This window comes from Ursus americanus, chromosome 22 (genome assembly GCF_024610735.1).
Source record: "Ursus americanus isolate L20-20 chromosome 22, mUrsAme1.1.p, whole genome shotgun sequence".
NCBI lineage: Eukaryota > Metazoa > Chordata > Mammalia > Carnivora > Ursidae > Ursus > Ursus americanus.
In genome coordinates this window covers 13,316,321-13,341,919 of record NC_142148.1, presented here as the reverse complement: position 1 = coordinate 13,341,919, position 25,599 = coordinate 13,316,321, and the positions used below count along the sequence as shown (strand labels likewise).

Here is a 25,599-nt window from a genome sequence, read left to right as displayed (position 1 = left end):
CTCTCTCTGTCAAATAAATAAATAAATAAATAAAATAAGAAAGAAAGCAAGAAAGCAAGAAAGCAAGAAAGCAAGAAAGCAAGAAAGCAAGAAAGCAAGAAAGCAAGAAAGCAAGAAAGCAAGAAAGAAAGAAAGAAAGAAAGAAAGAAAGAGGGGGGTGGGGGAATGGGATAGACCGGTGATGGGTAGTAAGGAGGGCACGTATTGCATGGTGCACTGGGTGTTATACACAACTAATGAATCATCGAGCCTTACATCGGAAACCGGGGATGTACTGTATGGTGACTAACATAATATAATAAAAAATCATTAAAAAAAAAAAAAAGGAAAGAAAGAAAGAAAGAAAGAAAGAAAGAAAGAAAGAAAGAAAGAAAGAAAGAAAGAAAGAAAAAAATGCTACTTTACTCTGCGATCTTCCTCCCCAAATCCACCCGAGTCCAGCCATGAGGAAAACATCAGATAAAATCCTAACTGAGGGACGTCCCACAAAACACATGAGCAGTACTCCTCAACACTATCAAGGTCATCAGAAACAAGGAAGGTCTGAGAAACTGACAGCCAAGAGGAGAGACTTGAGGAGACTTAAGGAGCCGTAACTGTATGTAACCTGGTTTACTGGGTGGGATCTTGGAACAGAAAAGCGACCTCAGTAGAAAAACCAAAGGATTCTGAACAACGTACAGCCTGCAGTTGGTAACGACACACCAATATAGATTCATCAACTGCGCCAAATGCATCACGCGAGCGTATGATGTTAATAACGGGGAAAAGCTATCTGTGTGCATGTGTGTGCGCGGGGAGTGGGAGGGGTGACATGGGAACACTCTGCACAATCTTCCCAACTTATCCGGAAATCTGAAACTGCTCTAAAATTAGTTACTTTTAAAAATGTAACAGAAAATGATGGAATGGCTCCTTTGGACTGTGTGGCCACCGAAGGCCTCTGGGAGAGGATGTCCAAGATGAAGCTAAGAGATAAGAAACAGGCAGCAGGACCCAGAGCAGCGTGTTCCCGGCAAAGGACACAGGACACACAGGGCCCCCGAGAGGGACCAGAGGGGAAGGAGGTGGGGCAGCTCAAGCGGAGTCAGGGAGAGAAATTGGTCGAGTCCAACAGAAGGTCACAGGGTGAATGAAGGCAAATGAGGTAACCCAGGTAGGCAGGCCACACGGACCTCCAACTTGCGCCTAAGGGCACTGGAAGGTCAGTGGAAGGAGCTGGCAAGATGAGCAGGACCTGGTCTGTCTTCTAAGAGCACCCTAGCTGCTGGAGGGACAAGACCGGAGTGGGACAATGCAACAAGGGACAATGGTCATCCCAAGGGGAATCACCCCTTCAGGTGACAACAGTCACTGGGAGGTGCAAGCTGGTGAAGAGCTAGGAGCATCAGAGGGGCTGAAAGAAGACGAGAGGAGGGCTCTCCCACACGGCGGGGGGGGGGGGGGGCGGCAGCTGAGCAAAGTGGGACTCCCGCCCTGATCGAGGATCCCTGAGTTTGACCCTTTTGGAAAAGTCTCCACAACGAGGCTATGGGGCGTCGCGGGCAGTGAGCGCCCAGGAAGGAAGCGCCTCCTTGGCAGTAGCTGGAGCCTCGGTTCGATCCCATTCTACGTTTACTACCTGTGAGAGGGTGCTAGTCAGAGCCTCAGTGTGCTCATCTGCAAAGTGGGAACACCACCTCCCACCTCCTAAGGGGACTAGAAAAAGTCAAGAAGAAAAGGCTCCTGATACAAAAACAGGGCCTTCGTAAACACTGTCAGTGAGCACCACTTCTACAAGAGAAGCCCAAGGTTGGAAGGATCTTAGAATCTGACCCAACACCCCATTTTATAGATAGAACATGAAGGGACAGAGACCGAAAGCGTACAAGTGAGGAGCACAGTGAGGACAAAGACCCCTGTGTCCCATTTTCTGGTCTCTCTGTCCCAAATTCCAAATTCCATTCTGACCACAAGGGGAATGGGACACACTCCCTCATCAGCAACTGTCTAAAGATCCCTCTTCAGGAAGGTTCTTTCCTTGCTCAAAATTTCCCCATGGCTCTCCTGATCATTACAGGTGCCGCTGGCCCAGCGGCCCGGGGGGGGGGGGCTGTGATGAAGAGGCAGTGGCTCACTGATGAGGCCCACCCTCCCCAAATCCCCAGTCTGCTCCACTGCCCAGGCACAACCCCTCCAACCCCAGGCACAGACCACCCACCCTGGCCTTCTCACCTAGGGCACCCCCACCCACCCGGCCAAACCATGCCACCTGCCCCCTCATCTGTGAGGCCAGGTCCCAACAACAGCCAGCTTCCACTTCCCGAATCATAGCCCTCATTATCTGACCCTCATCTTTGCCCCAAATGACAGGGCGATCTTATAAAAAGCCTCAAAAAGCTTTGTTGTTTTAAGATGTCTCTAGGGAGCCACTTCTTGTAATTCTCTCTAGCTGGATTCTAGAAAGATCTAGAATCTTTCTGGCAGAGTCTATAATAGCCCTCCCTCCAGCCCTCCCTACCTCCCCCATAAATCCTCAGCTCAAAGCCGACATTCAGTGACTTGTCGAAGGGATACCACCACCTTGGTACAACCATTAAGCTTGGAAATGAGCATTTTCATCAGCCAAAGACGTGGAAAATGCTCCAGTAGCTCATTCCTAAAAACACCGTGAAGACAAAAACTGAGTAACTACTTCCTTCTGGGAAGCCTCCTACCATTTCACACAGGCCGAATGAAAAGTACCAATCCCACAATTAGAAGATTTTGAGGAGTCTAACGCAGGCTGCTGAATTAAAACATCAACCGTGTTTGCTCTAATTTGCTAAATTTTGTCCTAAATGCAAACGCTGGCCGCAGCATTCCAGAAAGTCCTACATTTCCTCTTTATCTCTCACCAAGACCACCCTTTTCCAAGGAAGTGGGCCAACTTTGTTTCACTTCTGTGATTCCTAAGAGGCCTGTTATTAAAAATCAGAAACCCAGCAGCAACTAGACACTCCGGTTGCTTCTAGAACATGCTTTATTGAAATGGTGAATTCCTGAAAGTCACCCTGCAGAGAGGCAGCGAGACAACCCTCCCCCAGTCATGATATACATGTAAAATTTACTGAGACAACCTCCCCCCCCCCGCGCCCCATAGGTAGGTCTACCTACAGAGCCACACGAGGGAAAAGAAATCAAAAGGAGAGGATTTCTCCACAAATTAGGCCCATCCATCAAAGGTTCCTCTCCAAATCAGAGGAGTGTTACAGCCTCGGATCCCAGAGCCACACTTCAGTGCACTATCACAATTAGAAAAAGAAATTCCAATTTCCTCCTCTGCTCTGGAATAGATAATACACGATTTTTACTCACCTTTGGAGCGAGTAGAGATATCCATGCCCTCTACCACCTCCTGTTCAGTTTTTATTTCTTCTTCGGCCAAGCTGAAACAGAGCAAATTGTGTTCACGTTTAGGGAGACTGAGAACCTGCCCCATGGGGGCTGCTATTGAGAAGTTCTAACAACACACCCACATTCAAGACTATCCCCCATCCTTACACGGTGGGGGGGGGGGGGGGACAGACCCCACACTTGATTTCCAGCAATGTGCTAAGACTCCTAAAGGAGTTTTCAAACCACTAGGTTGTTCTTTTTTTAAGTCAAATTACTATTCCAGTTGTCATGCTGTTGGGGGATGCAAAAAAGCACATTTTTAGACACACAATTACAATCTGCCCCCGTGGGCCAATGAGAACCCAGCCGTCAAGTAAATAAGTTTCTCCTTGTTAACACTGGGTTCAGGTTGGAGGTGGTTCGCAAGGTACCCAGAGTTCTGATCTCTGAACGCTGCAAGGCAGAGAGCATTTCCCAGACCTCCCAGCTAATTCTTACATTTCCCGATGTAGCAGGAACAGGAAAAAAATATATATATAGGTTAAACTGCAAAGTGGGATAATATGCCCGGGTTAGAAGCAAAAGGCCTGGCCTCAAAACATTCAAACCTCCAGCACTTATCCCAGGAATTAGGCTTGGGGTGTCCATACTTCCACCCCCGCATGTTTCCTCTCTGTTGCACGCATAGCTTAGAGAAAGCATTCAGCCCTCTTGAGCTGTGACTAATTATCCCCCACCACAAAAGTGGAATGAGGAAGGATTATTTAAAAGACAGGCTGAGAGCTGGGGGTTGGGGGGGGGGAACCAGGCCCCTTGGCTGGGAAGGTCCACCAGAATCTTCTCTCACTCTCTGGGCTGGAACTCCACTGAATGGAGTACAGACCACTTCATGTGTTCCCCCCACACATACACCTCCCAGGCAAGCCAGCAGAGTTCTGCTTTCATAGGTGCAAAATGTTTGAGCTGCTGGAAACTTCCAAGCCTTCAGGCAGACAATGAAGTGATAAGAATATGAGCAAAGTACTCCAGCGGCAACTCCATCAGTCTGTGATTCACCATGAAGAAAATGGGCGCATCACCAATTGATATGGCCAGAATTTTCCATCTGGAAGACCCAAGCCAGGACTGGAGGGAGGGCTGAGTGACAGAGGAAGGATTAGAATGTCCCTTCTGTCTTCCATGGTCTGAGACTGTGACAAGACAAAAGAGGAGTCCAAAAAGGCCTGGAACCTCAGGGTCAGATGGAGATGGCTTTAGGAGAGGGCCACGACTGACCGGTGAAGAGGACTCAGGATGGGAACCAGACAGAAAGGAAGAAATTGTAGCTCAGAATAAAATTAGAAGAACTTGTATGCCTCACACTTAACTAGTCCCAGCAGAGAGAAGAAAGGTAGTTTAAAATTGGAATATTAACACATTTAGCTCTCTGATATAGAACCCTATTAACAATTTCATTTACACTGCATCCGTGGAGAAAGCTGTGACACTGATCGCCAAAGAAACAACTGGAATTTTGTCACAAATGGTTTCCATCAGAAGCAGACTCTTAAATTTAAACACTTCGCTATCATGCAATATTACAACGTGATTTGTAGAAGGTGATTTTAGCACGAATACTTTTCACTTCAACTTCAGAGACATTCTCAACTTGGAAACACACTCTGCCTACAACACACACACACACACATAGGGTCCAAATGAATACTTGCTGATGCTTTCTTGCCTGGGGTGACTGGAAATCCATTTTCATAAAAAAAATGTGTATATATATACACACACATAGACATATATATAAAATCAAGTGACCCTCAGAGATGGAGAGATGGTCAACTTGAAAAGAACAAATAGCAACCTTGATCTTTCTAGCAACTAGAATTCTGTTTCCCTCTCTGACATGAAGTATGTGAAATCCTCAACTTACTGCAAACGATCCCACATTGTGAGGGACAGAGAAAAACGCTCATCTGGGATCCCACCCAAATGTACAGTGATAAAACAGTTATGCAGAACAGAGCCCCTAAAACCCACTTGAAAGATTTCTGCAGTGATGAAAACATTCAAAGGTGTACTGACCATGGAGGACTGCATTCAAGAGAACAATTATTTGGCTCGTGGCAGCCCAGAGGAGCGGAGTCCTTCAGGCAGGGATGCTACTGAGAAGCTAGGGAAATGCAGACTAGTTAGTGGTGGCTATTTGCTGCTGCAGAAAAGAGGGGAGAAAAGTGAAGCTGTTTTATCTTTCCAAGTATTACAAGTGGGCCCCATAATCACCTAACTTTAGCAATAGCACCACCAGCTTCAGCCAAGATTTCAAGCACAATTTCAGAAAACCATCTTTTTTCGCAGATCAGCAAGCCATCGTTTCAAAGGGAACCCGTGCATGCGCGCGCGCACACACACACACACACACACACACACACAATAACTTGCATTTGACTAAAGGAAATTGCAGTGTCTATGCGTTAAAAGGGAAAAAAAACTTCATTTACAAGAGCAAAGACCAGAATGCAAAATGAGTCATTCTGAATAGCCACATCTAAAGGGACTTCCTTTTTTCTACACCACTGATCTCAGTTTTTTTGGTGGTTGTTGTTTTTTGTTTTTTTTTTTTTTTTTTGTTTAAGGACAAGTATGTTATTAGGGAAAGAAATTATGAATATTACATCAAAAGTGGTGTTGAGAAAAGATCTGTACCTGTCTGAATGCCCCACAGATCGTGGTCAATTTAGGTTAAAAACTGTTCAGTCGTCTGGAGGAGGGAAAAGAAGTCAAATAACAATAATTGTTAAAAAGAAAAGGCAGCTGCACCTGGAGAAAAGACTTTGAACTCTTGTCATTAACACATTAAAGTCTTAGAAAATATACAGCATCTTTCCTATCTGCTAGCTTCCAGCAACCCCAATTATTTAAATCAAAAACAATGGAACAAGCCCTTGTTTCAAACTGACATTACTTTTTTTTTTTTTTTTAAGGTCCACTGGGGAGGCTGGGGGCCAGCTAAAGAAAAGGGTGAAATTAGCTGAAAACCAAACAACAGCCTTTCACCCCAACAGGAAAATACATCATCAACTAGTTGTATATATTGTCTGTTCCCACCGCCACCACCTCTTGCACTCACATTTACCCTAAGTCACTTTCCTCTGGATTTCACAAACTGATACCTTTCAGGCAATTAAAGAAGGAATAACAGCGTCTGCAAATACAACCAAGACTTTCCCATCCGGTCCCAGAAAGAATAAAAGATATGTCCCCCAATGCCTGAGCAAGAAAACCCAGGCTTACTTCTTAACCTGCATGCACTGGAAAAGCGCAATTAAAAGTTGCAGATGAAGTGCTGCACCTCCAGGATGTTTTAAGCCTTCTGATTATTAATTCTGAGGACTCAAGGCTGGTCCGTAATTCCCAGGAATGCCATCCCCTCCACACTTCCAAAAGAGAGAGAGAGAAAGAAAAAAAAAAAAAATCTAGTTTTGACAGGAGAAAAAAAAAAAAGCCTGGATACACAATGCCCAGATATTTCTTTTCCCCAAGTGCCCCTACTATTTGACTTTTAACCAAGAAGCTAGAATATTTAACCAGCATGCACGAGACTCTGGGTCTACAGATGAGGATCATCGGACGGCAATTCAAGAATCATGCATCATTCGCAAGGACTTTTCCTTCAGCTTTTTACTTTCATTCAAAATACCAAACTGGTCCAGGCTGTAAGAAATATTTAATCCCCAAGACACAACATCTTCCTCTTCCAGATCACAAAAGAGTGAACATCAAAATAAGAAAACCATGCTTCCCTAAATCTGCAATTAATTTTTAAAAAAAAAAAATTGGGGGTGGGGGGAAGGGAATGGTTAGCAGAGCAGCTTTATATAAGCACTCACCTAAAACAGGCAGAGTCATCGGGAGCTAAGCTATTTATGCAGGATTCTTAAAATGGCGTCTGGCAACACTGCCTCATTCCTGTATTGAAGCTAAAATGGTAGCAGGTTGTTCAAAAGCTGTAGCTCTTGGGGAAGCGGCTCTGCTAGTTTCGAAGCCACCTTCCTAAATATCAGAACTAGGAAAAGCTCAACCAAAGGACACCAACAACCCAACGTTTAGAAGCTTAAAAAAAAAAAATCTGCAATGACAGGGGGAGTTTGTGAAGTCACAGGTTCCTGAGGAAAACCCTTTCCTTTTAGATCCTGAGCCTTCCACAGGAGCCTCTGCGATGGGCCCCCTTGCCCTCAAATCAGGTGGGTGGGAGGTTAGAAATTATGCAGCCCTGTGGCAAAAACTGCGGACAGACAGGTGTCTGCACAAATGCAAAAATGTTAAAGGGGAGCAAGCTGGGGTGGGGGAGGAAGCCCATGCCCCCTTCTTGATACATTAGAAACCAGCTCTGCATCCCTACCAAAAAGGAGCTAGGTGGAATCAAAGTGTTGCAAGGAGAGCAGCCATCTGAAAAGCCAAGCTAAAGGGCTGCGCCCGTTCTGAGGCCAAGGCAAAAGAAAAAGGCTGTTTATAAGCCTGAAAACGGCCACCAAATACCCAGCCAGTCCTAAGACAGTTAACCTCAAGGAAAGACAATCTGAGTCTGCAAGAGGAGAAACAACAGTAAAACATTCCCTTAGCCAATGCACGGGATACTCACAAATCAGATTTTTGTCCACCCCCAACAGAGCCCTGAAAATTAACAATGGGTTTTGCAAAACCCGCTTTCAGAGGCCGAACTAGCAGCCTCAGAGTGGATAATGTAATTTACTGTTACAGGTCTGAGAATTGGCCTCGCCACTCTGGTGCTGAGTGGGGAGTTTCAAGGTGACTGCTTTTCAGCTCCAGGGGAGAAAGGAGGGCATGGTGCCCAAGGCTGTGCCGGGGCAAGGACGGGAGGTTGGCTCCTCGCCGGCCGGTAGGTAGGTAATCTTGATGAGGAGGGACAGCCTGGCAGCAAAGCTAGCCGCACTGCTGACATGGCTCCCGCCTGCTTGTTTATCTGTAAGGAGAGTGGGGAGTGGGGGGAAGGGCAGCATAGCCTTAGCAACCTGGAGCCAAGGGTGAATCCTCACTTGTTTTGCATTTAAGATCAAGGAGAAAGGACTTCTAAACATATTCCCTTACTAAATCTCTGCTGTGGGGTGGCGAGGCCACTTTTGCATGTATCTTTCTTTTCAGGGTCAACCAGAGGCAAAGCCAGACCTAGGGCCTCTCGGCTGACAAATGTCTGTTGCCTCTGCCACAGGAGAGGAGAAGGAGAAAAGAGGCAGAAGAAACAAAGAGATCACACATTGGAAGTGGCTGGACTTTTTAAAAACCTACCTTTGCCTCCAGGGTTTTCTGGGTTACTGTCATCCTGGCTTTTTTTAAACGTGACTCATTTTCCCCCCTCTCCTATTTAAGACCTGAAGAAGTTTCCCCACTGTCCTCCCAGGGAAAGAAAAGGGGAAATGTTTTGTTTAAAAGAAAAGGGGTTACAAGAAAGAAAGAAAAGAAAAGGAGAGAAAGAAAAAAAGAGAGAGAAAGAAAGAAAAAGCCATTGTTTTCATCCCTAATTTATAATCCAAGAGGCCCCATTGTTTCTTTCTTTCGAACTCAAATCTTTTGAGCTGTTAATTATAAAAGTAACTGGACTCGGCTCCAACAGGCTAACTATGTGCGCAGCAATTAGAAAAACTCTGTAGAAAGTTTACTGAGTGATTATATATAATTAATTCCTAGTTACAGACGGAACACTGACCATTTTCTGGAGCTAATAAAAGCAGTTACTCCCCCTCCCCCACGTGAATGCCACTTAATTTCCCAAAGCAGAAAAGTGAATCCATCCTGGAGGGTCTTGAAGGAAGGAAAAAAAAAAAAAAAAAAAAGATTAGAATCAAAAGCTCCAGTGTGTCTGTTTGTTCCTTGCAGCTGTGCATCCTCTTTGGGGACTGAGGAGGCAGAAGGAAAAAGGGAAACAGCCCAAGTTTCGTGCCTCCCTCTGAAATTTATAACTGTGGCAGAAAGATCACTCTACCTTGATGGAAAAATGAAAAAGGGAGTGGGGGTGGGCGGTGGGGAGGGAATGCCCCAGGACTGGAATGTAGGAGACACTTCAGCTTGGCAGATAGGCTTCTCCTAAAAGGAACAAAGATGGTAGAAACTTCCAGAAGGCCCCTTCTCAGTCTGGCCACTCTAATTGTCAATCTGTAACCTTTCCTCCAAGTCTATTGGTTCAAAAGCTGGAGAGAGGAGCCCCATTGGGCTGCTCTGCAAGGCAGCACTGCTGTTCCTAGTACTAGTCCTGCTGCAATGCAGACATTTATCCCCCCCCCCCTTAGTGAAACTGGGAAATAAGCTACTTTGGAAGCAATTAACTTTTTACAGACTCATGCTTGGTGGTGGCCACAGTACCAGAGGAAAGTGGCCGGCTTGGTCCAGGGCTGGGAACTTGCTGGGACTGCACATCTGAAAACAGATCTTGGCTTTGCAAACCTGTGGGAGCCATTTTAATGCAAGCTTTTAAAGGACAAATGCCTTGCCCTTAGGTTTCCTTCCAGCCCAACAAACACACCATTATGCAAACGTTGAAGGCACCAAACCAGGAGTCTTGTGATTAGATATTGCTTCTAGGGAGGCCACAAGAACCTCAATATGTAATTTCCATTTACAGCCAGGAGATAAGAACAAAGAAAATAGCTAAGTGTCTGGACTGACTTGTGTGGGGTCGTAGCACTGTTCAGTTTTAAGTACACAACATCATTAACTGCCTGCACTTCTTAACTCAAAAAGCCGGCCTGGCACAGACTTTTCTTAACTTAGAAATGGTACATTTCTCATTATTAAATGAGCCTTTTTCCAACCCATGCTAAAAAGTGGGTGGCTGGACACTAACTTAAAGGAAAAAAGATTACTGAGTCCATAAAGTTGGCATACCACAACAACTGACTATATTTCCAGCACTTACAGTCATGCTAGATTGGTCTCCAGGCTGGAAACTTATGTAGTGAACTTCTGGGCAAATTCTGAAGCTAACGCTGAGCAAGCGTCTAGTTTTTTTCACTCGTAAGTTCTAGCTACAGCATTAAGAGATCAGGAGAGGTGTAAAACGTGAGAAATAAATCATAAGTAAAGGCAAGCGTGCATACAGATGTGTGGGTCAGGCTTGGGAAAAGGCCAAATCCGTTGTGCAGGGAGTCCTGAATCAAACCAAGTTTGGTGGTGGGTGGGATTTTACACTACAAGTAAGTATCCTAAAACGGAGTGCTGACACCCCCGCCCCCACACGCCACCACCACCACCAGGCTCCTGCCTCACCAATGTTTAGGGCTCAGTGACTCTAAGAACAAGCACTTTCGTTGCATTTCACAAGCAGATCACCTATGTAGAGTTCTAGCTAATATCCACACTATCCCAATTAAAGGTCTCCAGGCAAGTCACAATGAACTGAACATTTCTCCCCTGTCTCAGGGTAAACAGGAAGTGTGATCTTCAATCCTAGCAGCAGGTTATCAGGAAAAACAGTGGATTCAAACAGTCACCTAAAATCAAGACACTATTAAAAAACCCTTATTTGGTTCCTGCTAATGAAAAGCCACCCCCCCAATTGCTATAGCCAAGACCCTCTGTTACAAACAGACCCCAAATGTCCACCAAACTCTTTATACGTGGTCACAGAGGAAATGGATTGCTTTACTTACCCAACAAATGTTCAAGCAACCGTCTCATTTTTCCACAGTTAAGAAGAGAGAACAGGCTGGCAGATTTGGGACTTGATCGAAAAGGAAATTTTTTTTAAACAGTTACATGGGATTATTAAAAACACACACACACAACAACACAACCCAACAACTGAATATGGAATGCTGTCATGAGCCACAGACATGATTTTATTTCCTCTGTGCTCCATCACACAGGAGGACAGAGGATGATACAATGTAAAAGAGGGAAAAGAAAATGAAAACAAGGAGAAAAGATACATTAGTTCATTGAAAATCATGCAAGAGTAGAAAGCTAAGGGATTCAAAAAGAGTCCTCACAGATTTATTGCAGGATGTTGTCCAACCTCCCTCCCCCTCTACACACACACCCCCCATCCCCATCCCTACTCCAAAAACTTCCTCCAAAGCCTAGAAAACACTTTCAGAAACATTTGCTGGCTGTAGGCTGGCTTGCAGAAGAACACTCTGTTATCAACAGAAGTCAGGAAAAAAGGCTGAACAATGTAGTTTCAAGTGAAGCAGCCCTGTAGGGAGAGAACAGACCATGTAGAGACACCACCACCCACCTAGGCCCCAGGAGCTAGGATCTCTCCTTAGCACTGCTCTGCTGAGGGCTTGGTTCTTTTTAAAACACACGTCCTCTCTGGTCAGAACTTACTCCAGCCTTCCCAGAACCTCTTTGGAGAGGTAAACTTGCCTGCTTTGCTGTCTGCCATGAGCTCTCCTTGGAGAGAAGCCTGCTTGCTTACCTTCCATTTTCTTCCCCCAGCAGGCATGTGACACAGGAGAAGACAATAGTGCAGGGGGGGGGACTGCTCAGAGAGAGAGAGAGACAGGGAGAGAGAGAAAGAGAGAGAGAGAGAGAGAGAGAGAGGAGGAGGAAGAAGAGAAAAGAAAAAAAAAAAAAAGCTTCTTTTTTGGCATTCCAGGATCTAGCTTCAAACTATTCCAGAAACACCATGTCCTGGTGAAGAAAAGGTGTGCCAGGCCTTTGCTAGTTTGCAAAATCAAGCTATGGCTAATGGCTACTTAGCCATGTGACCCAAGAAAGCAAAAAAATTCTCTCTAAACAGTTCCAAGTTAACCTAAGTGCTGTGGGGGTGAGTGTGGCACGGCCAGCCACAGAGAAATCACACTGCTCGCCCACAATTCGGATGTCTCAGAGGGAGGGGGAGAAAAGATGGTTAAAAAGTCGAGCTTACCTCTGTGGATGCATTGTTAACACTGTGTAATGTCAATACTTATAAAACATGGAGGACAGGCTCCTAGTTCTCACAGAAAAAGGGTTTGGCACTTCGGCTTGATGATCTGGCCGCCTAATAAAAGCTCATCCCCGATTGGCTGCCCCGGCAAATCGGAGTGTAAGGCCGCCCGGGATTGGCTGAAACACTTCCTGAGCGATTATCTTTGTGAGGCTCTGGTGAGCAAGAGCCATCCTGTGCATAGAAAAAGACAGGCTAAGCTAGGCCTTTTGCAGCAAGAAAAACTTGGGAAAGGGGCCCCCAGACGCACTTCTCCCACACCCTGGCTAGATTTCCCGGCACGGGCAAACCAGTGCAGCCAGCCTGACCTGCTCCAGCAAAGCCTGAGGCCCGGATGCCACTGGGAAGGGAGTTTTTGGGGTGAGCTGAAAGGGCTCACCCTCACCTGCCCCCACAGAAACGGCTCTTGGCTGGGAGGAAGCCTGGCCCTTTTCTAGAACAATCCAGCAGAGTGGTTCTGCCCCGGAGGGGAGGGGGGAGGGGGGACGGAGCGAAGCCGAGGAGTGGGGAGCCCCAGGAAAACAGCCAAGGGGGGAGGATAAGAAAAAGGGGTTTGAGGAAGGCCTCTGAGGAGCTGAGGGGAAAACAGGACAGGCGAGCCCCGAGAAATCGCTACAGGGCAGCCCTGGCTTCTCAGAGGACAGAGCATTCGGGCGGCTGGGAAGAGGAGGGGAGCAGCGTGGTCAAGTTTGCATAGTCATTGTCAAAACGCCTCCTGGAAAAGCAGGCCGGAGAGCCATTTGCCCGCGGAGACTCTCACTTCTCGCCCCCCCTCGGCCAGGACTCAAAGGAAAACCAAAATGGGTTCCTGCCTCCCTGCCAGGATGCCAACGGGGCCCCCCTCTCCGTCCTTACCCTAAGAAAAGCCAAATGCGCTCCTAGCAGGCCACATGCCTAGATCTACAAACTTCCCTTCCCCTCCCGGCCCCCTCCCCCACCACTGAGGCCTGCTAAACCTGTCAGTTAAACAAAAATCTGACTTCCGTATTAGTCTGCAATGCCTTCAGCTTCCTGCCTATTAACCCTCTCTCGGACTCTGGGCCTGGCTGGGAAAAACTAGGCCCTGAGATCGCAAAAAAGGCCTGTGGAAAAATACCAGCTGCAGCTCTCCCGGCAGATGCAGAAAGAGAGAGAGAGAGAGAGAGAGAGTGAGCCGCTGTCTCTCGCCTTTGCTTCCCAAGGAGGCGTGTACCTTCTGAATCCAGGGCACAGGCAGTGCCTCTCCGTCTGAGAAGCCATTTAAATCCAGAGGGAGAAAGAAAGATGTCAAGCCCAGCGAGGGAACAAGAACCCCCATTATTAGCCAGGCCTACACCCACAGCTCAGCCCTTCCTGCCACAATCACCCCTGTATGTATGTTCTTGGGGAACTGGGCCCTCGGTGGGCAGACAAATCCCATGAGCTTTATAAGGATTCTTGCTTAAATTTATTTCCACAGAGAACGGCTTCTTTTCGTCCCCTAAGGCAGATGGAACGGCTATTTCACACACGGACCTACTCTTGGCAGCCCCCCACCCCCATCTCTGGCACTGCTCCCCAGTAAAATATTAACTAGTTTTTCAGAGCTACTTATAATTCCACCCATTTCAATAGTATTAGGAGGTCTTTGCCTGTTTCCTCCCGAAAGCTGCCTTTGTAGTTGGTCTGTACCCTGAGAAAGAAAAGGCAAATCCAGAAGGATCTTAAAATGTCCGTGCTTGCTTGCTTGCTTGCTTCTTTTTTTTCCCCCCCCCAAAGACAAGGTGCTTAATTAACAAGATTTTTTTAAAACAGCAAGCTGGAACAACAGAAGCTACGTAAACACCACTCTTCAGAGGCTGGAGAAAGCTTCCAGAGGTGACGCAGCCATATGCCAGGAGGTAAAACTATGGCCCAATAAAGTCTCCCCTCTCCTCCTAAAATTAGGACTCGTGGGCTTTCTGGTCCCACACCGTTCGTTCCCACAAAGAAACCGTAGAGCTGATCGCCTGCTCTCCCTGCCCCCGCCCCCCCCCCCACATGGACAACAGATGCCCACCTCGTGCACATGAATTCTTCCTGGCTGGGAATATCAAACGGGAACAAGGCAGGAATCCACACAGACTGTACTGCAGGGGCAGGGCCCAGGCTTTACGAAAAGGGAGGGGATTTTGTTGCTGTTGTGTTTTAGGCTGAAGAGGCCCAGATGCAGGGAGGGACACCTCCATCACCTGGTCTGACAAGGGTCCAGGACAGTCGGCCTGGGCCTCACTAGAAGGGAGGGGCCCCTCTTCCTGCGGGTGGAACCGCGTACAGGGACACCAAGTGGGGGACAAGAGGTGGAGGCCAGAGCTAACCAGACCGTGCTGTCCCTCCTGGCGGCCCTCCGCCACCATCCCCTAGGGAACACTGTCTGCCTCTGCGGGGGTTGCTTTTGGGGGAACGTGTCTGCGCGTATGTGGCAGATCTCATGTGCCACTAGCTTCACGACCCGATGAGGAAATGAAATATGCCACCGGCGCGCGTGGTGGATTTTAACCCGGGATTAAAGCTTGTTGCATAAGCAGCTGCAGCGTCCTCCCCGCTTCCCCCACCCCGCTCTGATCACTTGATCACTCGAAATGTTTTCTGGGGCAAAGAGCAGGAAGCTGCCGGCTTATTCTGGCAGCTCTGCTCTGTTTGAGGAATGCTATTGGCATTCGGGTAGGTCTGAGGTTATCAGAAAGACAGCGATTGGGCTGGGGACAGAGACAAAGGTATGGTGGCAGATGGAATCCTGGGAGGGACAGGGATTGAAAAGGAAGCCCGGGGCAGGCCTACTAAGGGCCAATCCTGGGCTTGATGGAATGTGGCTGATAAGCGGGAAATAAACCAAATGTTGCCAGCCTCAATCTAGAGATCATTCGGTGGCCCTTCTCAAACACCCCCCTTGCACAGAGTAGCCCCAACAGCTCCGGCATGCTTGCCCGGGGCCCAGTACTGTACTAAATCAACGTTCTGCACTGACTGACTCCATGAGGTAGGGAGCATTGTTGGAGATTTGGAATCCAGCCCAGAGAGGTGAAGTGAGCTGCACAAGGTCACACAGCTGGCAAATGCCAGACACCAGACTTCCAACCCAGATTGGACGCCACATCCCTAAACTCGGTACCTTCACCTGCCTCTAAAGAAAAGGACAAAAGAGAAGCCGAACCAAGCAGAGCAGAAACAAGGCTAAAATGTACCAAGAGCAACTGCAGGATCGGTGTCGTCTTTTAGGAGATCGACTCCTTTGAGAGTAAGTCTTAAGTACTGAATGATGGAGCTGAGAGACCTTCAGCTCAATTTAAGGCCCAGAGAAAGCGCCTCTCTCCCTACAAGCCTCCAGCAAGACGTTAAGCAGAACACTCTGCCATCTCTAAAATTAGGTTTTTATATTCCTGGAAATCAGTGGTTCTCAACGAGGGGTGGGTTTGCCCTCCCCCGCCCCGGGGGGATAGGTGGCAATGTCTGGAGACTTGGGGGTTGTCACACTTGGGGGGAGAGGTGCCAGTGGCGTCTAGGGGGTAGAGACCAGGGAACATTGCTAAACACCCTACAGCAGGGAACAGACAGCCCACGACAAGGAATTACACTGTCCAAGATGTCCACGATGCCGAGGTAGGAAAATTAATCAGCAATGAACTAATAAAAATAGATTAAAACATGTCTCTCTGAATATTCCCAGGGGATGGAGAGAATCAGGAGACAGAATCAGGCTTACGGAAGCCAGACAGAGTGCCTCAGTGATAAAGCTGGCCTCAAAGGAGAGGAAGGGCTGACCCGGCTCCCTTCCCCAGGCAACTTACAGCCCGGGCCTCCCCGAAATGGCTCTCCACTCCCACTGGCCCGCAGCCAGGGGAGCAGCAGGAGCGGCCGCCTCTGCAAGCTGCATCCCGAAGATAGCCTGTTCTCGGACTAGGAAAATAAGCACCCTTGGAGTTATCTGCCTCCAGCTAGCGCAGGCCGCTCTGTCCGTTACGGGAGTTATGTGCAACGGGCGGGATTGAGGCAGGGAAGTGTTTTAAATATCTTGTTTTGTTTTGTTCCTTTTTGGCCAATTGGAACCGAGGCCAACTTTGGGCATGGTGACAGAGGGGCTCACCTTCAGAGCATGGAGCTGACCGAGTCATGTTACAGCCACAAAGAGGTAATTAGGACTTGTTCCTACCTTGGAGAAGAGGTGCCCTCTGGAAGGGTCTTTTTTTTTTTTTTTTAAACTTCTTCCTAAGAGGGGCTGGTAGGATCAAAAAAAAATGCAGGGAGGAGGGAAGGGCAGGTGGAAAGGAGGGGGTGCGGGGTACATGACCATCGGGCAGATGGCCGCAGTGTGGGTACAGAGAGACTTATGGGATGCAGGAAGAAAATGAAAATCTGAAGGAAGAAGATTTAGGACCTCCCCTTACCTGCTCTTTTTACGGCCCAGAAACTACCATTATGGAAAGAAGAACGCGTATTTTATTTGGTTTTTCTTCCTTTGTCCCACTAGACCAGTGGCAATGTCAGGGGACATTTGAGGTTGTCCCATCCAGGGGAAGGGGGATGCTATTGGGATCCAGAGGGTACAGACCAGGAATGTTGCTAAACACTCTACCAAACACAGGACAGCACCCCCCCCCCCCAAAAAAAAGAGAACTAGCCAGTCCCAAGTATCACTAGCGTGGAGGCTAGGAAAACCCGCCCCAAACCGAGAGCTTTAACAAGGCAGAGCCTGGTCTGAATTCTTCACCTTTGTGCCAGACAAGTGTCAGAGCTCAATTAAACACCACCTCCCACCCGGAGGGGTGCACTGGCCTCCTACCTGCACCCCCGTATCTGCCCCTGCAAACGTTTGCGGGGACAGGAGAATTAGACTGGGAAGAAACTGAGGGATTTACACGCACACAGGCTGCAAACAATCCTTTGGTAAGAAGTCAGACTTTATGCCTCCTCTGCTCAAAACCCATCAACAGATCCCACCTCACTCAGAGTAAAAAGCCCAGGGGTGCCTGGGTGGCTCATATGTTAAGTGTCTGCCTTCGGCTCAGGTCATGATCCCAGCGTCCTGGGATTGAGCCCCGACTCCGGCTCCCTGCTTGGCGGGAAGCCTGCTTCTCCCTCTCACACTCCCCTTGTTTGCGTTCCCTCTCTCGCTGTCTCTCTCTCTCTCTCTGTCAAATAAATAAATAGTTAATTTAAAAAAGAAATTAAAAAAAAAAAAGCCTAAGTGCTAAAAATGGCCCACTGGATCAGTGCCCTGACCCCACTCGTGTCCTTCTCTGCTCCCAGGGTTCACTCTGCTCACTCTCTTCTCAAGACCCTGATCCTCCATCTGTTCTTTCCACTCCCTAACCATCCCCCCGCCCCCAGTGCAGCCCTTCCCCCTTGATCTCCTACTTCTCTCCCCCCAGAACATCTCCCCAAACCACCTAACACAAGCCCTGTTCCCTCCTGGGCCTCCACGTATCTGCCTTCCTGACTTCTCTTCTGCCATCACCATATCCACCCCCCACCCCCGCCCCGTGCCCTCCCAGATGCCTCCCCCTCGGAGCCCTCTCCTTCCACGTTAACCTTTTCTCTTTCAGAACCGTGCAGTGATCGAGTGCATGGCTGCTGGCGTCAGATTGTCTGACGTCTCGATGTGAATCCAGCTGCCCCACTAGCCAGCTGGGGAGCCTTGCTCGAGGTACGAAATTCTCTGTGCCCTGATTTCCTTCTCTGTACAATGGGAGCAATAATAATACCCACGTGGAAATTCACTGGATCAGGGCAGTCAAGCGCTAGGAGCCACACAACACACAGTGAGCACTCATACTGTTAGGATGTCCCTCTGTTTACTCTTAAAAAGGAAATTTCTGGATGCTTCCAAGTCATTTTTCTTCCTTTTTTTAACATCATACTTTCCAGAGGAGAGTAAGGATAAATCCCACTAGCTGGCACGTTCCAAGCATTGTGTCAGGTGCTGTTCTAAGTGGTTTACATAAACTTATCAATTTCCGTCCAAAACCTATGAGATGGGCGCCATATAATCATCAACCCCTTTCCTAGATGAGGAAGCTGAGGAACCATCAATAGTCCCCTCCTACTAAGAAAACTTCTCTTTCCATTTCCTTCTGCGTGCTACTCACCTCTCCTTAACCCCTTCCAATTATTTTCCCACAAGTCATCATGCCATCAGTAAGGGACTGATAAAGTAAACATGGTCCTGCCACACAACAGAATATATGCAGCTGTGCAACAAGAAACTGGCAACTCTTACGTCCTGATAGATACAGAACAATCTCTAAGACCTATTGTTGAGTCAAGGGGGGAAAAAAAAAGAACAGTATATGGAATATGTCATTTTTTTTTACACAGGCAAACCTCTGTGTGTGTGTGTGTGTGTGTGTGTGTGTGTGTGTGTGTGTGTGTGTGTGTGTATGTGTCTTTTTCTTAACGTGTTTGCTTCTTGGAGCACCTGACTGGCTAAGTCAGTAGAGAATGCAACTCTTGATCTCAGGATTGTAAATTCAAGCCCCACGTTGGGTGTACAGATTACTTAAAAAAATAAAATGTGTCCGACTCTCAGTTTCGACTCAGGTCGTGATCCCAGGGTCCCTCTGGGCGGGGATGAAGCCCCGCATTGGTCTCCCTGCTCTAAGGGGAGCCTGCTTCTCCCTCTCCCTCTGCCTGCAGCTCCTGGCTTGTGTGCGCTCTCTCTGTCTCTCTCTGTGTCAAATAAATAAATAAAATCTTTTAAAAAATAATAAATAAAATCTTTTTTAAAAATCTTTTTTAAAAAGGTTTGCTTATTATGCACCGGATTTCTTGGAAGCATACTTACGAAATTGCTAACACTTTGCATCCAAGGGGTACGGGGTGGCCAGGGGTCAGGAATGGGAAGGAGATTTTTTTATCGCTATATACGTTTTGAATTTCAACCACGTGAAGGTATTACTTCTTCCAAGATAAATTAATAAATGTAATATTAGGAAAATTCTTGAAGACTATGAAATACGCAAGGAAAGATTAGTGGGTGGCCCGTCCAGGCATCCCCGTTGGGCTCACCTGCACCTTTCATTGTTTCCGAGCTTTTCACAGCTCTGCCGCTAGCAGAAGGCTAACACTAATGCAAGAGACTGCCGTCCATAGACATGCAAATTTAGTCCCTGGAATGCAATTGATTATTGCCTAGTGGATATTGGGGAGTCTTGCTAATTCTTTGCATCTACTCGTAAATTCATGTCCGTGTTTCCTGTATGAGCAAGGCTTTGAATTAGTCGGACGATCGCACATGTGCCCTCATTAATAATGAGATACATAAAATACATAAAACGTGTTCATTTTATATCTGTATGCAGCTGATTAAAATAAATTATTTTGAACAGTAATTTCTCTTAAAAGAAAAAGAAGTCCTCATTCACTTCCAAGAACCAACTTCAACAGGCTGGTTAGTCTTGGGTCCACTGTTCGTTGACCTCACACTAACATCTGATGCTGGACACCTCAGAGGTTCCAAAACACTGCCCTGCCCAGCGACTGTGGCTCTAACTGCTACAGCTCCTCTTCCTCCAGACTCTGCTCCCTCTTGGCCATTTATCTGGCTCTTCCTCTGGGCTCTAGAGCCGCCAGCCTGTTTGGGGAGGTGGGGGGGCAGGGGGAGGGGTCCATTCCAAGCTTCCTCCCTAAGGAACTTGAGCAAGTGATTTCACTTTTTTCTGCCTCAGTTTCCAAGTCTGTGAAACGGAATTACCGTCCTTACGTCAGAGACCGTGGGGATGCACAGGCATTTTCTCGCCGCTGATTCGGGCAGTCTACAAAGAGGTATGGGGGGCTTCCCCTGCCTCTAAGCACCAGACTTACCGTCTGTTGCTCCTGTTCAAGGAGCTGCCGGCTTAACAGACAAGGTCATGAACAATTAAATGAATACATGAATAAGATAAAAAAAAAATAGGAACACTTGGGTGGCTCAGTCAGTGAAGCATCTGCCTTCAGCTCAGGTCATGATCCCAGGGTCCTGGGATCCAGTCCCGTATGGGGATCCTTGCTCAGTGGGGAGTCTGCTTCTCCCTCTGCCTGCCACTCCCCCTGCTTGTGTGCACTCTCTCTCTCCCACAAATAAATAAATAAATCTTAAAAAAAAAAAAAGTTCAGACTCTTCTTTAAAAAGAAAAAGGGATAAAAAATAACCAAGGGAGACCAATGCTATGAAGAAAAATAAAACGGTGAGGGTAGAGAGAAGTGACCAGATTGGGGGGGAGGGGGGGCAGTAAGAAGCGCTCCAGTGAGGCTGTGACACTTGAGCTGAAGGAGATAAGAGCCTTCCAGATGGAGGGAATAGCAGGTACAAAGGCCCTGAGGCAAGCCTGAGCTTGGTAACTTGGTGTTTCTGAGGCGCACAAAAAAAAGGCCAAGTGTGGCTGCAGTGAAATGGGCTGCAGGAGTCGAGTGTGGAGGTAAAGTCAGGGGCATGGTCACTATTCCGTCTGCAGTTCTCCCATTACTCAGACTCAGAACATTCCAGAACGTTCTTCACCTTTCCATAACCCCCACCTTCACCTTTCCATGCACATGGCAAACAAAGCACTTCAAAACCATCGCTGGCTGCGATCAGCTTTCCTGAAGTTTCCAAAAAACCTTCATTCAGCAGTTCTCCACTAATTCATGCAACCCTGACCCCCCGCCCCAGTCAGGACCCCTTTATCTGACTCCCTACTTGACTCTCCCCCCTCATCTCCCTCTATTTTGCAGTGAAGCTGGAGAGTCTGTCCCAAGTAGGACCCACCACGGCTCCTTCGCCTTGCATCCCTTGTAGGGATAACAGCCACCCTTAAACCCAGGTGCACCTCCTGTGCGGTGTCTTTCCTGCTTTCTCACGGCACCTTCCTGGCTCCGGATCTCCTCCACCACATGAGCACATACCCCTCCCCGCCTGCAGGGCTTCTCAGTGTGGGGGCTGCCGGGGCCTCTCACTGAGCAAAGCAAACCCACCTGACACCCTCAAACTAGCCCCTCTGCACGGCTCCTCCATTCGGTCCGAAGAATCAATCACCCCAAACAGCCCTCTCGGTCCCAACCAGGGGCCAGCCTGGGCGCTCGGTCCTGAGTGTATTCTAAAGGTGGCTCTTCTGCTTGTCACCTAATCCCTTTGACGCCTGCCACCATCCTGCTCATAGGACTGCTCCTGCCTCTCCCCAGTGGTTCCCAATCCTCCACTGTATAGACTATCCTGGGAATTCTGCCCCAGTTCCCAGGAATGCGTGTTCGACAGCCCAGGGAATCACCCTGGGCAGTCAAGGCTTTGAATCCTGTTCTAACTGGTCTCCTCCCGGAGGAATCCGGGTAACAAGACATCACCTGCCTGTTCAAAGCCTTCCAAGGGCAGCGCGATTCATGATACAGCCGAAAGGTGAAAACAACCCAACTGTCCATCAAGGGATGAATGGATCAACAAATGGATGAATAGTCCACACAAGCGAATATTAATCTGTTATTCAGCCACAGAAAGGAAAGAAGCGCTGACAGACGCACAACATGGATGAAATCATGACGCTTTGTCAAGGAAGCCAGACAACAAAAGCTACATATCGTATGATTCCATTTCTATGAAATGTCCAGAACAGGCAAATCCACAGAGATATAGAGGCATAAGTAGAAGGCTGCCAGGGGCTGGGGAGATGGGGTATGAAGAGTTACTGCTTAATGGGTACTGAGACTTTGGGGAGCCTGGGTGGCTCAGTCGGTGAAGCGTCTGCCTTTGGCTCAGGCCATGATCTCGGGGTCCTGGGATTGAGCCCCACATGGGGCTCCCTGCTCAGTAGGGGGGTCTGCTTCTCCCTCTCCCTCTGCCCCTCCCCCTGCTCATGCAGGCGCATGCTCTCAAATGAATAAAATGTTTTTTAAAAAAATGGAGAGAGGGGAACCTGGGTGGCTCACTCGTTAAGCATCTGCCTTAGGCTCGGGTCATGATCCCAGGGTGCTGGGAACAAGCCCTGCATGGAGCCCTGCATTGGGCTCCCTGCTCAGCGGGAAATCTGCTTCTCCCTCTCCCCCTCCCCCTGCTGGTGTTCCCTCTCTCTCTCTGCCTGTCAAATAAATAAATAAATAAAATCTTTAAAAAAACAAATGGAGAGAGATTTCCCTTCTGGGGTGATGAAAAATTCTGGGTCTGGATGGCAGTGCTTACGCAACATTGTGAAAGCACTTAATGCCACTGGATTGAACACCTTCAAGTGGTGAAAATGGCAAATTTTACATTAGTTATATTTTATCACAGCTCACTTAGGATAAAATCCCAAATCTTTCACCTGCTCTCCCTCAACTCCTACCCATTCCACCCCCCTCACGTCACTCCAGCCACCTGTTGGCCACCTTGCTGTTTTTCAATGCAACTATTGCTTTTTGGGGTCTCTCTTTTGACCTTGAAGCTTGTATTTGGATCTCGCTCTTGAGTCACTCCTGTTAGGTTATAAACTCCATGAGTGTAGAACTGTGTCTTACAGATCATGGGTCCCCTTCAGCAACAGCGTGACTATTAAATAAACTCAGTGCTTGATGAATGACTAACAAAATGACTGCTCCATTCTACATGGTTACATCCACTTTCTAGCATCATGCCGAGCCTTCATACCTTCCATTTTCTTTTCTTTTCTTCTTCTTTTTTTAAGTAAACTCTACCCCCAACGTGGGGCTCACAACCCCAAGATCAACAATTGCACACTCCACCTACTAGGCCAGCCAGGCTCCCCTGTACCTTCCCATTTTAAATCACAACCTTTTTTTTTTTTTTTAAGATTTTATTTATTTATCTGACAGAGAGAGAGGAAGCGGGAGAGGGAACACAAGCAGGGGGAGTGGGAGAGAGAGAAGCGGGCTTCCCGCTGAGCAGGGAGCCCGATCCGGGGCTTGATCCCAGAACGCTGGGATCATGACCTGAGCCTAAGGCAGACGTTTAACAACTGAGCCACCCAGGCGCCCCACATCACAACCTTTCGATCCCGTGCTCAAAACCCTCGGATGGCTTCCCATGACTTTAGCAAGTCACCTGCCCACCACCTGTTTCCCTCTGGCCCTCAAGCTAAAAATGGCTTTTCACATTTAAAAATGGCCAAGGGGTGCCTGGGTGGCTCTGATGTTTAAGCATCTGCCTTTGGCTCAGGTCATGATCCCAGGGTCAGGCTCCTTGCTCAGTGGGGAGCCTGCTTCTCCCTCTCCCTGTACTGTTCCCCCTGCTTGTGCTCTCTTGCTGTCAAATAAATAAATAAAGTCTTTAAAAATAAAATAAAATGGTCGAAAAAAGGGGCATCTGGCCGGATCAGTTGGTAGAGCATACAACTCATGATCCTGGGCGGGGAGGGAGGATTTCAAGCCCCACGTTGGGTGTAGAGATTACTTTCAATTAAAATCTTTAGGGATCCCTGAGTGGCTCAGTTGGTTAAGCGTCTGCCTTCCAGTCTAGTCGTGGTCTTGATCTCAGGGTCCTGGGATCCAGCCCCGCCTCTGGATCTGGATCCCTGCTCAGTGGGGAGTCTGCTTCTCCCTCTGGCCCTCCCCCCCATTCTCTCTCTCAAATGAATAAATAAAATATTTTTTAAAAATAAATGACATCTTTTAAAAAAATGATTGAAGAAATCACAAAAGTAATTTGTAGCATGCAGAAATTAATGAAATCCAAATTTTGTAGTGTCCCTAAGTCGAATTTTCCAGGCCCACCAGCACAGGGGTCATTTAATGGTTGTCTAGGGCTATGCTTGGGTTACAAGGGCAGGGTCAAAGAGCTGAAACAGAGACCAGACATAGTCCTCAACGCCCACATTCACTATGGTCCTTTACAGAAAACATTTGCAATCCCCCTTTCAGAAGAAAATCGTGTCCCTGAACAGTGCCTGCAGAGTGCTGGGTGGGCTGGTCCCCGCTCTCTGATCGCATCCCAGGTGACCACCCCCCTTCCTCCCTCCCTGGGCTCGGGCAGCACTGGCCTCCTTCCTCAGCTCCCCCCCAACCTTTCCAGGCTTCTTCCCACCTCAGGACCTGAGCACAGGCCATCTCCTCCACCTGGACTGCCTTCAATCGCATGGCAGCTCCTCTTCATGACTCAGGTCCCACAGCAAATATCACCTCTTCCAAGGGGCCCTTCCTGACCACCCATCTGATACTGACTCCTGTCTGTTTTCGGGGACATCACCCTGTTACTCCCTTCCTAGGACTCAGCGCAGTATGTAAGCACCCTATTCCTTTGTTTACTGACTATATGTTTTCGTACAAAGGCAGGGACTTTGCGTGCCCATTTACCGGTACTCCCTGGGCCAGCACAGGCCTGGGGCATAGTACTTGCTCAATGAGTATTTGTCCACTGAGTCACATTTTCTTCTTACACAAAGCAGTTTCTATACAAGATCTCCAACAGATCAGCCATGGCCCTAATTTGGTTTTGTCCCTTCTCGCTCAATCTATCAGGTAGAATTGTATATAGTCACAATTTGTACATGAATTTAAAAGATCGAATACCAGTAATTTCAACTAGGGCAATACGTAGAAATAGAAACCAACCAATTCTCCCCTTCAACTGTTTACCGCACTCCAGCCACCTTGACCTACTTTGGGGTCCTCAAAATGTGCCAGCTGTCTCCTGCCAACTAGAATCCGCCCCTTATGGACCCTCGCACATGCTCTGTTTCGGATCCTGGACCCAATGTCACCTCCTCCAGGAGGCCCCCTGGGATCACATCCTGTCACAAAAGTGGGTTTCTTTTCTTCCCAGCACTTAGCACATTCTGAAACTAGTCGTTGCGTTTGCTTTTCAAGGAAGCTTGTCGTTTTCATACACACTGGCGTGACCCCAGAGTCTAGAGCAGGCCGGGCACTGGGGAATCTCTTCAATGTTTGTTCATTGGAGTGAATGCAGTTTCTTGGGCTTCTGTATATACTTTTTAAATAGTTTGCTTACGACTGGGTACAAAAAGGTAACTGGCATGCACTTGCTAAGTAATTGGAGTGACTTCTATGGGCTTCAGCCTCCTCCTACAGCCACCCCTGCTTCCATGGCCTCCTCATTGTCATGACAACACCATCAGCACCAGCACCATCACCTCGGCCTTAGGAGAGCGGCTGGTGCTTTCTGAGCCTTTGCAAGCCAAGCATTGTTCTGAGCACACTTTATGTATTAATTAACTGAATCGTCCCAATAACTCCATGAACCAGGTACTAGTCCTGCCCCTCATTCTACAGATCAGGAAACCGAAGCACAGAAAGATTAGGTAATCTGCCCGTCTGAAAAACCAAGATGTTCACAAGAAAAATGAAATCCAAACCCTCTGGGCCTCTAACATCCCAAGAAACTAGGACTATGGAGACGGGAACTGAAACAGACCAGA

General features: G+C 47.9%; 1 protein-coding gene across 15 annotated transcripts in view; it reads right to left on the bottom strand.

Annotated features, from left to right (window-relative positions):
• The window catches only part of ZMYND8 (zinc finger MYND-type containing 8), a 122,122-nt gene extending 107,695 nt beyond the window's left edge, over nucleotides 1–14,427 (bottom strand). For 4 of the 15 annotated variants that reach the window (XM_045804746.2, XM_045804741.2, XM_045804753.2 and 1 more), the window contains exons 1-3: nucleotides 13,148–13,252; nucleotides 12,233–12,466; nucleotides 3,337–3,407 (exon numbers count right to left, since the gene is read on the bottom strand). In XM_045804746.2, coding sequence (XP_045660702.1) covers nucleotides 3,337–3,407; nucleotides 12,233–12,246 — 85 coding nt within the window. In that variant the 5' untranslated portion in view covers nucleotides 12,247–12,466; nucleotides 13,148–13,252. The other 11 variants (XM_045804740.2, XM_045804747.2, XM_045804744.2 and 8 more) reach the window with 10 other exon arrangements.
• Between the last annotated feature and the right edge of the window lie 11,172 nt (nucleotides 14,428–25,599).